The following is a 17790-nucleotide window of genomic DNA, read 5'->3' as shown; positions in this document are numbered from 1 at the left end:
TTGTGAAAACCATAATCTGTGTCATAATCATCATCGGAATTTAGAAAGTAAATTAACCAAAAGGGGGCCGTCTTCAATATCTGTAAGATCTGAGTCGGAATCTATGAAACAGTGGGGAGGTAAATAATGTGACAAACTAGGGGAGCTACATAACACGGGTGAGTGAGAAACAGACAAACGCGAGACTGACGAAAAAACAGAACCTACATGAAGCAGGTGGGGTTAGTTGGCGGCAGGCTGAGGGCAAGAGGAAGACTTCGGGTGAGCAGGGCCAGAGCCTGCTGCTAGATCGTTCTTTGGTCGATCCATTCTGTCAGGGGGTAGTGGTGGTTGCGGACCCAAGTGCAGGGAAGCAGGGCAAGGAGGCAGAGGTGTAATCAAAAGAGGGATTTGATTAAACCAAAAACAAGGAGGTAAATGAGGTACTGTCCAGAAACAAAAACAAAAAATTCCAAGAAAGCAAATAAGGCAAAATATGGGGGAACAACAGGGCAAAAATCCGGCAGCATGACAGAGGGGAAACAACAATGGATCGACGCAGACAGAGGGGAAACAGGAGACTAAGGCCGGGTCCACACGAAAGCCAGGTTCAATGTATCCTCACACGTTTCTTACCGTTTAGGCCGTTCGTCCACACGATGGCACGGTTTTGGAGCTTGAAACTGATCACTTTTGAAACCGGGCTCCAGAGTGGAAAGATTTCAAAACACGTCCGTCTGGACACCATATGCAGGATACTCTTCCAGTGATGACATAATTGCCGCAGCTCGATGGCGACACATTGTCATAGTTTGATGACGTATGCGCCAATTCTCGTGTGACTGCGTGCAAACCGTCAGTCTGTCAACAACAATGGCGGATAGCCGTGTTGTAGTCGTTTGCGCAGCCTCTTAGCTTGCTAATGCTTTTGCAGCAAAATATTTTGCTTCTTTATTCCCACGTTCAACAAGCGGTGTTGTACTTGAATCACCCGCCATTGTCACTTCTCCTGTCTTCGTCTTTTTCATGTTTTGATACAACAAAGGCATGTTTGTTCTGTAGATTGCAAAAAAGTAAGAAAAAAAAGTGTTTGTCCTCTTCTCTGATTCTTCTTCTACGCTTTCCATTAACTCCCTGTGGCTGCGCTACAGCGCCACTCCAGACTTGGCATATACATTACAGCCGTTAAACATCCTCAGCGTCTTATTTTGGACACACGCAAGTCTTGAAATGCTTCTGTATGTACGAGATCTGTTTGAGGAACGAAGTCGTCTTTGCATCTGTCTGGATACACACACACTAATGACAAAACGAGACACACCTGCGGCAAGACACAAGTGGCTGAGGGCACTGATTGGTTGAGACGACGAAGGGCAGGGTTACACTTAACAAGACCAAGGGAGACACACAAGGAAAAACAGAACTCAACAGATCATGACAGAAACTTAAAGAAACATGACAAAAACTAAATTTGAACCATGACAAAAGAAAAAAAAAACAATTAACCAAGACCTAACCTAAACCATGACAGTTGTTACTTTTGTTTTGTAGTATGAAACACATTTAACACAATTATAAAAACCTGCCCAACCAGGACACAAATAACAAATAGTATCCTTCAAAATTGTTTTTACATAAATACCTATGGATCTTTTAGGAGCCCAGATTCTCTTTTCCAGTAAATAAACTCAGTTTGAAAGTGAATACTGTATGCCCAGAATGCTAATTAACGCTATGCTTAACCAGTTCAACATTCGGAAGCTGTTCGAGTGATTAACAGGCTCCTTTTCTTCTGCCTGCATTAGCCTGCTTCAGACTGACTGATAAAAAAAAATACATACTTCCTTTGCCCCAGGCAGTCTAGTCCTGTGTGGTGAGGATTCGAGGACAGACAAAGGGGATTAGAGATACTAAAATGCACATATAAATCCCTTGTGCATTCAAGTCCGCCCACCCTGGAACCCTTATGAAACCTGACCTGGATTAAAGAAAGGCCAAAATCAAGGAGCTTGAGGCTCACTATCCACTCGCTTGACAACAACTTGTTCTCATTCATCTGTCTACTCTGGATGGCTATGAGGAAAAAAATACTGCTGATGATGGTCAAAGTGCCAAAAGACAGTGATACCAAGACTACAATGGTTGTCATAATTATCATGAGAAAAATGTTCCATATGAAGTTTTAGAAACTTATGTTAAGATGTTGTTTTTCCCCTTCGGTGACGGACAGTCCACAAAAGAGGTGGAAGGGGGAAGGGCTAAGTGAAGAATGGGAGTGCAAGTGTTTTTTCCCCATCTATTTGGTGATTATGCACTCTACCAAGTATGGTGCACTCACAGGAAACAGTTTTTTTTTTCATTGATACAGAGGATTCACAGGGAGTGGGGAAAAAACGTGTAGTGTTCTACTGCGTTACCGAACTGTATTGGAATGTGTGCTGCAGCCTTTCAATGATGGTTTGACGTTTAAATCAGAACACAAATAATATACAAGCAAGCAAAGTTGATAAACACAAGTGAGGGTAACTTTTGTTTGTTTAATTTTCAATGCCCAATTGAAAATCAAATAATGAAAAACTGGCTGATTTGTTCTTTGTTTTTTAATCTAACATAAAAAGCTAGAGTATGTTGTAATTTTTACGTTTGTGTGTATCACAAAGTAACACAGATTAATTTATAGAGTTAGGAAATTAATCAAAATGTAATTGTGAATTTGATATTTATATGTGTGTTTTAACATGCTGAATAATATCCCAGTTGGAATTTACTGTAAAACTAATCACACAACAAAAATAATTACACACATCATATATTTGAATACGAGACATACTTCTTTTTGGAAACAAAGCGGCCAATGTAAAATCCCATTGACAGGCTAATAAGAAAATTAGGATCAAGTTGTGGGATGATAGTCCTTCAAGTTACAAATATTCACACACAAACGCTGTAGCAACCCATACAGAGAAGGTCATACAGCAATACTCAAAGGCATATATAGATCCAATCTGTGACAAACGAGTTAGGCCCTGTCCCAATACCCACTCTATACCCTACACTCCTCAATGAAGTGTACTATTAATAGATGTGCACGTAGAGTTCAAGAACGCTGGTTACAGGTGTGCGAAGAGTGCAGAAGTGGGACAGTGAGTGTGACATCATTGACTCACGCCTTGACTCTGTGTTAAATCTGCGTCATCAACCATTGTGGCAGCTCTTGTTGTCTTGGCAATTATGTTATAATTTGTGGATATGCCAAGGTTTTTTTTGTTCTGGGTTTTTCCTGTCTTGCTCATTAGGTTTTGTTTGCGCCTGTGCTCGTCAACCTGTTCCCCTGTGTCATCCAATCATCTCCCCCCAGCCACCTGTGTTGTCTTGTCAGTTGGCTTGTATTTAGTTTCCTGGTTTCTTTCAGTCTTTGCTGGATCATTGTCGCTGTCACCACTTGTGCTTTGCTGTTACTTTGATTTTTGGTCTTTTTAGAACTTTGTTGGTTTTGTTTTTTAAGAGTTTTACCCAGTACCCCTGTTACTGTTTTTGTTAAATTGTGTTCAGTATTCTATGCATCTCTGCCGTGGTTCTCCTGCCTCCCTGCATTTGCGCCACCCCACGCGAACCGTGACATAAACAAGACACGGGTGTACTGCACAGGCTGGCCGGTCTTGCGTGACCACTCAGAATGCTCGAACGCAGCGCTCCAGAGTTTTGTGGGCGGTGCGTGCAGCAGCCGTTTTAAGACAAGAGAGGTGTGGTAACCACATGGGAAGAGACGGGGTTTTACTGAAACGGGTGTTTTACTTCCGCGTTATAAAAATAGCCAGCAAAATACCTAATATTTCATGAGAAATTACATCGCCTTGGTGTCTATTGTAAGATTTAATCAATATATGCTTATAGTTAACACTAAGATACATCCCTTTTAAACAGATGCTCCACATAGAAAAAAATCTGTCTCGCCAGATATTTAAGTAACTGATGTTAAACACAATTCTTAGTTATGGTGCTACAAAAAAAAACACTTAATTAATAAAAGGTCTTAATGAAAACAAGTCGTACTATTACCAGAGAATAATTAACATATTATAAAAATTAGGGGTGTCAAAATTAGCGTGTTAATTTTTAAAGAGCAGAAAGTTATAGTGGAGGAGCCGTTTGGGCTGTGTAGCACTATCACCGGTTCCCTGCTTTGAAAGGACACACTCGGCAGTGCCAGTTAGCGGTCAGCACCGAGCTAGGTTGCTACAGCTCTCCAAGAGGTGTCCATGGGCGCTCTCAGACCCCTGTGAGAGCCAAGAGCCGAGTAGACGCCGTCTTGTCACTTCGAGTGACTCCAAGCCACTATGGTGGCCACAGCTTTTTTGTGTTATTGAACTGTCAATGTGCAGTCATTCCTTGCATGGTGTTCTAATAAAGAGTTTCATTAAATTGGAATTTCAATGTGTAATTTATCGTGATGTGCAGGATTAAGGTACCATGTGGTGGCATCAATTAGTGGTAGAGTGCTAGAGTGTCTCCCAATACGAGATTGTGGGCTCGATCCAAGGCCCTTTGTGACCGTGTCCCAAGTGTCCTTGACCAAAATACTGAACCTCCAGTTTCTGCATCATCAGTAAGTGAATGAAGAGTTGTTTTTAGTCGAATTGAAGTAAAAGAACAAGTTACTGTGACTAAATGGAGCAGTTTTTGCAATATTAAAATTACATTGGTTCAATTTAAAATTGTAGCGTACAAAACAAATTACGTTAATGAAAGTAGGAAAGCAATAGAGTTTGCCTAACTAGAAAAGTTTAATTGCGGATGCAATATAGTTGCAATTTATAGTGGATAAATAAATGATGGAAATTAAGTTGGTTGAACTTAATTAAGATTATAGAGTTATAATTAATTAAGTAATTAAGAGTACAAGTTGTTTGTACTAGAGTAATCTTGTGGCACAATGATGGCTGAGTTGAAATAACTTAAAAAGATTCATGCTTGCTATGCTTGTTATCTCAATTTTTGGAGTGTAGGAAAGCAATTATGAAAGATAGTGTGGATCTGTATCAAGTTGAGATGAATGTAATCAATGTTGGCACTTAATAATTATTTAACTATGAAAGGAAAACATTCCTTTGTCTGTGACGGTAAACAATAACCATCAGTGGTGAAAATTAGGAAAATACATTATATTAGAAGCTTAGTGAGCCCAGTATTGTAACCACATCCATAAAACGGTCAAATTTGTAAAGATATGACATACAATTCTATAGTATATTTAAATATAATACTGGTTAGCGATGCTATTAAATGTATCTTTATTCAGTATTAAGGCTGTTTCTTTGATTTTTGTAAAAATCTAGCTGTGTATAAGGTTGTTTACACATAGTATGCATACGATGGCTAAGATCTCCAAACTTGGGAGTATCCTGTGCAGTTGTCATGTGTCCTTAGTCACATGCTCCACTGCCCCAAGACATTTCCCGCCACACATTTTTCTGCTATTATGCGTGCTTGCCTTTGAACCCAGCTACCCCCATTTCCTGTTATTGCTCCCTAAACTGATCATCAGACATATTGTGAATGTCTGCTGACCTGAAAACAAAGTCAATACCTCACATTCTATGGACTCTCTTGAGAAAATTAAAGGCCTGATAGAAAAGCGATACATTATTGCTGCATACTTAATAGCTGACAACAAAAATTGCTAGAAACCTGACATGCAACACATCCAACCATGCATTCAGCAAGCATAAACATTTCTGTCCTGGCAAAAATAAAAAAATAAAAATTGCACTCAATCAACTAGAAGTCACTTCACATTCTGTGCTACTCGACTGTTAGCATATTTAAATTACTGTTCAGTAGTCTGGGGAAACACACACAGGTCTGGACTATAACCACTGTTAATACTGCAAAAAAGAACTTTAGGAATAGTACATAATATTGTATTTCTTTACCACACAAACCAGTTGTTCCTCCAATCTGAATATTTTTATATAACTCAATTTGTACTCATTAACATCGTGTCTGTGGCAGTCGTCAGACAGGCCGGGCCTAGTGGAGCCAAGGGAAGCCCCAAGGACCAGACTCAACAATGCTCGCTTTTATTACAGACTGAAACTGAAGACAGAAAGGGCACACCCTGTGGGCTCTGCATGTATATCAGCATATAAGGTTCACAAGCCCTCCAGCAGAAAACATTTTGCGTTCCCCCAATTCTCCGCCACGACTATAAATAGTAAAATTTTCTATAAAATTGAAGTTACTGTAATTACATTTCTGCGGAGAAGTTAATACTCCTTACACACTCTCCGACAATGAGAATGCCACTGCCACCTACCTTAGTGGTTGTGCAATTATACTTTTGTATTCTAGTACGGTATATATATTTTTTTAAAACATGCTGCCTGAGGTACTACGCGCCACCCCTGGCATCGCACTACGCCCCCCTATTTGAGAAGGAATGTACTAAGCAGAAGTTTGTAGCAAACCAAAACTACAACCAGTGGCCATAAAATGACTAATGCAAGCAGCATAGCGTGCGGATGAAATAACAGCATCATATAAATACATTGGAACCTCGATTTAAGGGACTAATTTTGGGAAGGAGTTGTCAAAGTAGACTTTTCATTGCATAAAAAACTATTGTTTTGATTTTATTTCAGAGCCTAAAAATGCTCAGTACAGTACAAAATTGTAAATTAAATACATTAAAAAAATGAAATAAAATAAAAAAGCTTGAAGCTGTTTGAAATGTTTTAAAATTATCCATACTTGGTTGGTGCTGGGGGGGGGGGGGGGGGTTAAAATGGCACCCATTTGAATGAGCCATGACGTTAATGTTAATGTAACGATGTCACCCGGTCAACATAGCGGCCATATTAGCCTGCTTTTGTCAGTTATCTCTCACAAGAGAGCAGCGCAAGCTGGAAACATGTGACCAGTCTGTTGGTGGCGCAATAGCACCATTTACTGGTGCCGTGGACAATTGTGGTCAATTGCGGCTAATTCTGGAACCAATGGCGTCGTTAGAACTATTTTACGTGTTCTAAATATACCAACTACAAGCAGCATTGAGGAAAATAACGTGACGAATGGACTGTAATTAATTACTTAGATGATCAGAAATCAATTGATTTCCTTCACTTCAATAGTACTGTAGATAGAGATAGCCCTTGTCATGTTTTGTTATCCAATTCTAATCCATTCCTCTTGAACTTCCTTATTACTGATAAGCCATTCCATGTTTTCCTGCTTGTTTGCTTGCTCCTAACCTGCCGGTATTAGCGTCCATTGTCTATCACGGCCGAGAAAAGGAGTCATGATGGATATAAGGAAAGGAGTTTCTGAAGAAGAAAGTATGTCTTCATCACTGTCTGGTGGTAGTAACAATTAATTAGCTGTGGCCACGGCCCAGCTAACAACAGAAAGTCCCATGCTATATTGTCTAATAATTACTCTACAATGCATGTGAAGTTCCTGGCTGATATACAGATGAAGCTGGTTTTTAGAGAGAACTTTATGCTTGAATTCACAGTAAAGTAGAAGTTAAAAGATCATTCACTTATGCTTGTTGTCAGTGGATGATGATAATAATATAATTGACAATACTAATCCTCCACCCATGTTGAATTGTAAGAAACAGCACAATGAGTAGAGAAAGCAAGTGTGGAGCAATACCTATTGGAGACGTGAGTGTAAACGAGTTCGGTTTACAAGAAAAAAAATCAATTTGTGAAGCAGAGAGTGAGAGTCTAAAAATTATATAAAACTCAATATGGATTTAATATTAGGAATATGAAACATGTCAGACAAGGTGCATCATTGAATTTAACCTGAGAGTAATGAACAGAAAGTAGAGGTATTTAAAACAAATTTAAGGCAGGCAGCTATAGCAAGTCATACACGAGGAAACTGTCTGCTTGACATAATTAAAAGTACAATATTTTAAAGCAAGACAAAAACCAAAAAGAACTAAAGACACCTACAAACTACGGAAACAAACGTTTACATTTTAGAGATTACTAAAATTTGTAAATAAAACTTACAGAAAGCAGAAGAAAGAAAAATAATATGGGGTTAAAATGGGGTTAAAAACTTTGAAAGATCTCAATCATAGGCACGGTGAAAAGCATAGTTTTTAACCTGAAATAAAAAATATTCACACTTTAATATTACTTTCATATTTAATTTAGAAGTCATTGAGTAATATGTTCCTTCTGGTCACATATACACCGAAATGTAAAATGTGACTTCAGAAGTATTTGGGAGCAAACAGTTACTGTATTTTGAGACAAATCCATGTCATTTGCCTCTCTGTTGATCAGTTAAGTAATTAATTCAATGTATCTTAATTGAAAATAATAGACTCACTTTATGACAACACAGTTACCTTTTTTTTTTGCATAGTTTTTTGTACACTGTAGACAATGTGTACATACAGATACACACACACACAAACACACACACGCACATATATATATATATATATGGTTAATTTTATTTTTATTTGGTTAATTTTATTTTTAAAAAATGCTTCATTTGTTTGTGTCCCATATTAAAATACTGACGGAAATAACACTTCAAGTCTAATTATAACTTTAACTTTTATTTTATTTATTTTATATCTGTCCATCTGTGCATCTCCTAGGGCAGGGGTGGGCGAACTCGGTCCTCGAGGGCCTAAGTACTGCAGGTTTTGGAGGTTTCCCTCTTACAACACAAGCTGATTCCAATCAACGAGATCATTATCAGGCTTATGCAGAGCTTGCTGATGAGCTGATCATATATCAGCTGTGTTGGAGAAGGGAAACATCCCAAACCTGCAGGACTCCAGCCCTTGAGGACAGAGTTTGCCCAGTCCTGTCCTTGGGGCTAAGCCCCCCCTTTCCATGAAACCTGAGCCTCGTTTCCACCGCCGGTATCTACTCTACTCTACTCTACTCTACTCTACTCTACTCTACTCTACTCTACTCTGCAAAAGCCCCATCTCCACCAACAAATATACTCTACTCTTTTTCTGGTACCTGCTCCTTTGCGGTTCTAAAAAAAAGTAGCCCAGTACCAAAACGTGACGTAATTATTTTGGAGGCCAATAATTGGTTCGAGACATGTCGTCATCAATGTGCAGCTGCGCAAACCACCACCCCGGGAAAACAGCTGCCATTAACGATGAAGAGAGGACAACAATGGCTTCTAAACAGATTAATGTTTGGACTTTTGAGGAAGTGCAAACCTTTTTAACATTATTGAATGCAGTCTTCTGGTTGCTGCAATATTCATTCAATATCTTCAAGCTGAAATAACCAGGCACAAACCATTGTTTTTGCCTGTGAGTGCAGTGCACGCTAGCTGCGGTCGCTTAAGCATGACATCACTGGCAAGGTGAGGAGGCGCTCCCGGGTGGTGGCCGCAGCAGTGGAGACGCACAGCTTTTTGGTATAGAGCCAAGTAGAGCAGAGCAGAGCAGAGTAGAGTAGAGTAGGGTAGATACCGTCGGTGGAAACGAGGCTCTAGTGACGCCCCTGTCTGGAACTAACAGACTTTGAAAGGTACCGTAAAAAGAGGTGCTTTGAGTAGACTGGACACAATTCTGTCCCTTCAGAGCACTCACACATGCCAACAAACCTGACTTTATGTGTCAAATGAGATTCCAAGTGAAAATGATTTGTTGTATCATCCAAAAATGAATAATGTCAAAACATTTGCATGTGATACCACCGTCATTTGTCCAGGAGGGAGCGCCTCACAGTTTAAGAGTAACTGCTTTAATCCCTGCACCAAAATAGGGCTAAACGATATATCGTTTTGGGATTGAAATCCCCCTCCATGAGTTGTCACCTTAGTGTGGTGGAGGGGTTTTTGTGGCCCAGAAATAAGAACTATGTTGTCTGGGGCTTTATGCCCCTGGCAAAGTAACCCCATGGCAAACAGGTCCTAGGTGAGGGACCAGACAAAACACGACTCACATGAACCCTTATGATGAAAAACAATAATAGATGTTTCCCTTGCCTGAACGCGGGTTACAGAGGCCCCCTTCTGAAGCCAGGCCTGGAGGTGGGGCTCATTGGCGAGCGCCTGGTGCCCGGGCCTGCACCCATTGGGGACCGGCCGGGCACAGCCCGAAGAGGCAACGTCAGGTCAGGTGCGCAGAGAGCTTGGTGGAGGCCAAGAGCTAGGACCTTGGCCGACCGATCCCCGGCTACAAAAGCTAGCTTTTGGGATATGGAATGTAAGGTCTCTGGTGGTGAAGGAGCCTGAGCTGGTGTGTGAGGCTGAGAAGTTCTGACTAGAAATAGTCAGACTCGCCTCCACACACAGCTTGGGTTCTGGTACCACTCCTCTCGAGAGGGGTTAAACTCGTTTCTACGCCGGAGTTACCTATGGTGAGAGGCGCCGAGCAGGTGTGGGTATACTTATTGCCCCCCGGCTTGGCACCTGTACATTGGGATTCAGCCCAGTAGACAATAGGGTAGCCTCCCTCCGCCTTCAGGTGGGGGGACGGGCCCTGACTGTTGTTTGTGCCTATGCAACAAACAGAGTATCCACCCTTTTTGGAGTCCTTGGATGGAGTGCTCCCTCTGGGGACTCTCTCGTTCTGCTGGGGGACTTCAACGCAATGACAGCGAGAGCTGGAGGGGCGTGATTGGGAGAATATCTGTCCATAGCTAACACCATGTTCAAGCATAAGGGTGTCCATATGTGCACTTGGCACCAGGACACCCTGGGCAGAAGTTTGATGATCGACTTTGTGGTTGTGGCATCGGATTTGCGGCTGCATATTTTGGACACTGAAGAGAAGGACGGAGCTGTCAACTGATCACCACATGGTGGTTTGCTGGCTCAGATGGTGGGGGAAGATGCCGGTTTGACCTGGCAGACCTAAACGTATTGTGAGGGTTTGCTGGGAAAATCTGGCAGAATCCCGTCAGAAAGAGTTTCAACACCCACCTCCAGCAAAAATTCTCCCTTGTCCCGGGGGAGGAGGGGGACATCGAGTCCGAGTGGACCATGTTCTGCGCCTCCATTGTTGAGGCGGCTGATTGGAGCTGTGGTAGTTTGTGCCTGTTGTAGCGTCAATCCCCGAACCCACTGGTGTTGTTGAATGTCGTCAAGCTGAAGGAGTCCTATTGGGCCTTTTTGTGAACGCAGCTTTGGCAGTCAGTCAGGTCGGGCATGGGAGGAATTCGGCAAGGCCATGGAAATCAACTTCCGGATAACTTAGAGGAAATTCTAGTCCACCACCTGGCATTTCAGGAGGGGGAAGCAGTGCACCATTAACACTGTGTATAGTAAAGATTGGGGCGCTGCTGACCAACTTGAGACGTGAGTCAGTGGAGAGAAATACTTCGACGAACTCCTCAATTCCACCGACACGCCTTCCTGTGCGCCTTCGGTGCAGCGTCTGCAGTGATGCGGACGCTGTATCGGTCCGTTGTGGTGAAGAAGGAGCTGAGCCGAAAGGCAAAGCTCTCGATTTACCGGTCGATCTACGTTCCTGCCCTCACCTATGGTCACGAGCTGTGGGTCGTGACCGAAAGAACAAGATCCCGGATACAAGCGGCCGAAATGAGTTTCCTCCGCAGGGTAGCCGGGCTCTCCCTTAGAGATAGGGTGAGAAGCTCGGTCATTCGGGAGGGACTCAGCGTCGAGCCGCTACTCCTCCACGTTGAGAGGAACCAGTTGAGGTGACTGGGGCATCTGGTACGGATGCCTCCTGGGCGCCTCCCTGGGGAGGTGTTCCGGGCATGTCCTACCGGCAGGAGGCCCCGGGGACGACCCAGGACACGCTGGAGAGACTACGTCTCACGGCTGGCTTGGGAACGCCTTGGGATCCCATCGGAGGAGCTGGCTGAAGTGGCTAGGGAGAGGGAAGTCTGGGCTTCCCTGCTAAAGCTGCTGCCCCCGCGACCCGACCCCGGATAAGCGGAATTGAAGACGGAACGGAACGGAACGCCTTCCTGTGAGAAAGCAGTCTGGGGACTCTGAGAGGGGCTCTCCTATTTCTGTCTGTAAAATGGTAAATGGTAAATGGACTGCATTTATATAGCGCTTTAACTACACCCTATGGTGCCCAAAGCGCTTTACAATTATGCCTCACATTCACCCATTCATACACCAGTGGTCGACTGCCGCCATGCAAGGCGCTGCCAGGTCCACTGGGAGCAAATTGGGGTTCAGTGTCTTGCTCAAGGACACTTCGACATGGTCACCAGGGGTGAGGATCAAACCCACAACCTTACGGATGGGAGACAACCACTCAACCACTGAGCCACGCCGCCCGTGACATGCCTCTACAACATTGCGTGGACATCGGGGAGAGTTCCTCTGGATTGGCAGACAAGGGTCGTGGTCCCCCTTGTTAAAGTGGAAGTCAACCTTAAAGATTTCTTGACAATATTATTTTATATGTGACCTCACTAGTCTAAACATAACCTTCTGATTAATATTACATTTGTGGAATATATGTTATGAAGCAAAATCCAGCCATTTTTATCCATCTCAGGGGCGGCCATTTTACCACTTGCTATCGACTGACATCAATGTTGCTCAGGTCTCAGTTAACAACCAATCATATATAAAATATTTGCTGATATGATATCGAAATGGTCCCACACGGTGGCATATTTTCTCTTTTGCTTTATTGAACCATTTTAAAAAAAATAAGTGAAAAGTGGCTGCCTCGATCACTCAGCCTTCTTTGTGTCTGCATTATTAGAGTAATAACTTTGACTGTTCTGATGGTGTGATATAAGTTTCTGTCATGTTTGTAAATGTTACTGTACATAATGAATATTGCACTGAAGCTTGATTTGAAGAAATTGTGAATCGAATCAAAATCGCAATTCAATCTTTTCCTAAAATAGTTCAGCCCTACCTCACACTGAGCGATGTCCTTGAAAACCACTGAAATGGACAATCGTGAGGGGGGAAAAAACAGCCCACGACTCCCTGCTGCACACCAGGTGATTGACTGCCGCACATATATACAAACTGGCAACAGAAAAAATTATTATACGGAAACTATCTTTCGAGGCACCACATACACTGTACTTTTTTATTATTTTTTTATTGAACTACAAACAACAGTAAGATTGTCAAGGAAGAAGAGATTTGCCCTGGTAGCTGTAGCTATATTGTGACAAATCTATTCATCTATTAGAAGATATTTGGTTAAGTTTTTGTTTAAATTTAACATTCATTTATTCATTCACCTCGATTGTTTCAGAAACTGGAATTCTAACTTTAACCCGAATATTGACTGCATGTAAAGCTCGCAGTGAGAAGATCTAATCTGTTTTTCCTTTTACAGAGCTTCACAGAACATGAGGCACTTACAAACAAAGACTTGTCACCTCACAGCCAGCAACAGCTGGAGTACTTACTGCTGGAGCAATTGGAACCCCCCCATCCAGGCTCACACTGGCAGGTGTTGGGGGCCATACAACGGCCGTGAACACAGCTTTCTGCACAATGAGCTGGAGAGGGATAGAGGAGGATGTAAGGCGGTGGAATCAGAGAATGTTGACATTGCTTGATGAAGGGAACCCTACAACAGATCCACTTTAGGGACACAACCATTTGACTTGGCCAAAGTATTGGTACCCCACATTACTCCACTACCAATTTTGAATGGATTAACTGTGTCATTTTTGGAGGTGGTGGTGGTGATTTTACTGCACATTTTTCATCAAGGGAGACAAACCAACCTTTTTATAAAGCTTTAAATTTATGAAGATACTCACGAACGCAATTGTCGCCATTTTCAAAGAAGCCTGGACAGCACTGGGATCTCCTGCGGTACATAGTCTTCTCTCCTCTGCGATACGCAGTCCGGTAGCTCACCCTGGGCACGGACAGGAAGTCAGGAGGTCAGCCGATGAGATCAAGTCTTTCTTCACAGAATACAACTATTGTATTATATTAGATGACACTATTATAATATACATTAAGACGTTACCTGGAAAAAATACGGAAGAGGATTAGGGCCAGTGAAGAAAAGAAAAAAGGTTGGAAGGATTCTGACTTTAGTCTCTTAATTCTGACTTTAAAGTGAGAATTTTGACTTGCTGACCTCGCCCACGATTCATAGCTCTACGTCACAAAGTCAGAATTCTCACTTTAAAGTGAGAATTCTGAGATTAAAGTCAGAATTCTAAGATTAAAGCGGCAATTCTCACTTTAAAGTGAGAATTGTGAGATTAAAGTCAGAATTCTAAGATTAAAGCGGCAATTCTCACTTTAAAGTGAGAATTCTGAGATTAAAGTCAGAATTCTGAAATTAAAGTTGGAATTTTTTACTTTTAAGTCAGAATTCTGAGAATAAAGTAAGAATCCTGCCAACCCTTTTTTTCCCTCTTCACTGGCCCTAATCCGTATGCCCTATATAAATATACAACGACCCCCCCCCAACCACCACCACCACTACCCAAAAAAATCGGATAATGGCACGAAATTTGAATTGGTCGCAAAGACTTTGGGCTCTGTTTTTGTGGACAGCACATATGGAAATGCTGGTGTATCCTGATTTTTGTGCCAGGCGCAAGGTCCACAAACATTTAATTCAGCAGAAGCTGATATTGTATTTAAGGATGGTACACGCTTAAGTTGTCTGTTGCCACATCGTCAACACCAATGACAATGCATAGATAGCTTCATTTTCTGCACAGATATGTGTCTGTGCGTCTCGTTAGTGTGCCACATTTGAATGGATTAAGCTTCTTTGATTAGCGGCATATATAGTCGGCTGTGTTCACGCACATATTGGCGTAAACCACTGCTTTATTTTGTTTTGTTTTGTTTTTTTAACTGCGCCGGCTAACCTGCCTTCGTGAAGATATACAATGCGCCCTCTGCCAGATTTACATCGGTCATGAAAATAGAACACAGAATCTTAACAGCTGTGAACTTTAGAAAAGTGCAAGGAATAGAAATAAACGTGTAAAAAACAGCAAGAACTATCAAAGAAAATGATTGCCACTGAGACGATGGTCCTCACCTGTGTCTGGTGCACTTGAACCAGTTGAGGATGTCTGTGCAGCTGGTGTAATAAATCTGGTCAAAAGGATGGGCATAGGACTCTTGAACTGTCACTGAATATCTGAAACCACAGGAAGAGAAGGAGACAAGAGATCAGACATAAATGAAAGTCGGAATCCCTGTGTGTGTGTAGGGCTTTCATGCATGGCATTCTACCACCCAAGTTTATCCAAAAGGAATTTCTGTGGTTCTTTGGGATTATATATATCTCGAGCCCACTCATTCCTACTGGACAGGACAAGCTTCATTGAACACTGTGCATGCCTGCGTGTGCATTTTCTTATGCATCAGATTTATATAGCGCTTTTCTAGACACTCAAAGACGCTTTACAGAGGAATGGATACATTATTGATGCACTCACACATTCACACTGTGGTGGCGGGAAGCTACTTAAGTAGCCACAGATGCCCTGGGGCAGGTTGACGGAAGAGTGGCTGCCATTATGTGCCTACGGCGCCTCCGACCACCACCAAACATTCGCACCTTCCATAGACCAATGTGATCAGCACTGGAGGCAATGTGTGTGAAATGCCTTGATGATCAAAATGCTTACAGTGTTTTTAAACAGTAAATAAGTACTTTACAGAAGCTATACCCTGTATTTTCAACTAAGTGCAAACAGGATCTCAGCCAAGGCAGTGCCAAAAACGAGTGGGACAACAACACTACACTAATTTCAATATAAATACAAATATGAAATTAGAACTTTATCAATTTTCAGTGTATTTCCTTGTTGCACATTGCACATCATGAACATTCCAATAGTTAGTTGTTATCTTTACAGACCAGCATGTACATTGAGGCCAGTGAATATATATTGTAAGGTAAGGTGGCTTTTGACCAGTAGAGGAATCATCCCAAGCCTTGTGCAGGGGTGTAATTTAAAATGTTTTAAAATAACCACATTAAAGGTATGTATAATCATTAGACAAACCTTTCCCAGTGGCTGCAGACATTTGGATCTTCCAGGTTAAGGGAGGAAGTAATGCAAGGCAGGAAAAAGAAGGCCACAGCCAACAGGACTGTCCTGTGGCATTGTAGTAGCAAGGCCATCTCACTCACGACTGAACCTTGACACAAAAAAAGGCACAGGTTAATTTTCTAACATTTTGGAAAAATAAAGTACACATAACATACTGTTCTTGTGGAGAAATGACAAATGAATGTTCATGCATTTAAAATTGTTAAACACATGTTTTTGTTCACAATTAGTATTGCTTATAAATACCCAATGTGACCGTAATGACTGAGAGAGCTGTTGAAAGACTTGGGTCACTATTTTCATACCCAGTGCAAGTCTAGCACAAAGCACAGTTTAACTTTGCGCATTGGTGGAGTTTTCTGTCTTTTGGTATTTTTGTAGACGAGCGCAGGTAGAAGTTGGTGTTTGCGCCGTTGTGGGAGGGAATGCTGCCGACTCACGGCCAATCGAAGTGGCTCCCCTCATTCCCTTTAATTCAGCACAGAGAGGGAAACGTGCACTCTACGTGGCATGTAGATCGGCTCACGCAAAGTACATTTAAAAGGAACTGCAAGAAGATCTTCACTTGTGGATGATGTAAAGTGATGATGTAAAGAGACCGCCTTTCATCCCTGACGGTACGTCCATGTGTGACAAAATGTATATCACATAAAATGAGGTTAATAATGTAAACATTGTTTATAGTTTATAATTATTTCAAAATATTGTATAACCTTATATCCCAGTTAGGGGGGGGGGGGGTGCACACTTGTGCAACCACATTATTTCATTTGTTTATTATTATTTTCACTTTGAAAAAGATTTTCTAAAAATCTATTGGGTTATAAAGGTTATAGGTCACATTACTGGTGAAAAAAGTTTTTAAATGATTTATCTTGGTCTCATTTTTTTATAGCACAAAAAACTGGCATTTGAGCAAGAGTGTAAGTAGACTTTGTCAATGTCCTCATTGGTAAGCCAAGAGTTTCACTTATTTGCTTACTATTAGTTTATAACAGAAAACACTGTTGATGAAACTCTGGTCAATATGTGTAGAGCCACTTTGGTTAGACCCGAGAAAGTCAGATACAGAATTTCTCCTTAAAAGACAAGAGCCTGCATCCCTTGTGTCATTCAACATTTTTACAAGTGCAATGGTTTGGTTGACTTTATCAAATTTTCAACCAGTGTTTCTCAGAGTTAGGGAACTATATTCCTTGTAGGAGCAAAAAAGAAGAGTTATAACAAATGCAAAATGGCCATGGTGACTGAGGTCAAGTCAGGTATCACACAAGTTAGTTTGGGTAAATGTGCACAATATATGTTTCCCAAATGTTAGCTGATGATGCAACAAAGTGTTCGATTAGCAATTTGCGCAATTTCATCAGAAATATAGTGAGATAGGTTGTTTGTACTGTGTCTTTACATGTTTTAGGCCAGCAGAAGCCATCTTCTATGGTTTCACTAGGCTGAACGGGCACAGCTGCAGCCACCAATGTTGGAGCCCCCCCCCCCCCCACCCCCCCACACACACACACACACATACACCCCCCACCCTCCCACCACCATTTAAGACAACTGCGCTACTGCACAAACAAGGGCCATGCTGTGCGTGTGAAAGACTCCAGATAGCCCAAAAGGAGCAGACTATGCAGAGCTATACAACGTTGATCCTGCGTTCCATGTAGTACGATACTGACGCCTGTCTGCCTCCCTTGCAATGGGCTGGCATGAGGTGAGACCGGAGGCTCTATTTTCATAGTGAATTCGGTGTAAAAACTGGCACATCTTGATTTTCATGTTGGGGAAAGTCTAGTTATTAACCTGTTTGGGA

General features: G+C 41.9%; 1 protein-coding gene across 2 annotated transcripts in view; it reads right to left on the bottom strand.

Annotated features, from left to right (window-relative positions):
- Nucleotides 1–17790, bottom strand: part of megf10 (multiple EGF-like-domains 10) — a 110101-nt gene that overhangs the window by 79023 nt on the left and 13288 nt on the right. The window contains exons 2-5 of one of the 2 annotated variants that reach the window (XM_086096299.1): nt 15930–16065; nt 14954–15055; nt 13701–13801; nt 13341–13433 (exon numbers count right to left, since the gene is read on the bottom strand). In XM_086096299.1, the coding sequence (XP_085952425.1) occupies nt 13341–13433; nt 13701–13801; nt 14954–15055; nt 15930–16048 (415 nt within the window). In that variant the 5' untranslated portion in view covers nt 16049–16065. Of the gene's footprint in view, nt 1–13340; nt 13434–13700; nt 13847–13915; nt 13957–14953; nt 15056–15929; nt 16066–17790 lie in introns of those variants that run through there. The other variant, XM_086096300.1, reaches the window with a different exon arrangement.

This window comes from Leptonotus elevatus, chromosome 15 (genome assembly GCF_054856555.1).
Source record: "Leptonotus elevatus isolate MCC_2025b chromosome 15, RoL_Lele_1.0, whole genome shotgun sequence".
Lineage (NCBI taxonomy): Eukaryota > Metazoa > Chordata > Actinopteri > Syngnathiformes > Syngnathidae > Leptonotus > Leptonotus elevatus.
Note: the sequence above shows the minus strand (reverse complement) of the source record. Positions and strands in the feature narration are given on the sequence as shown.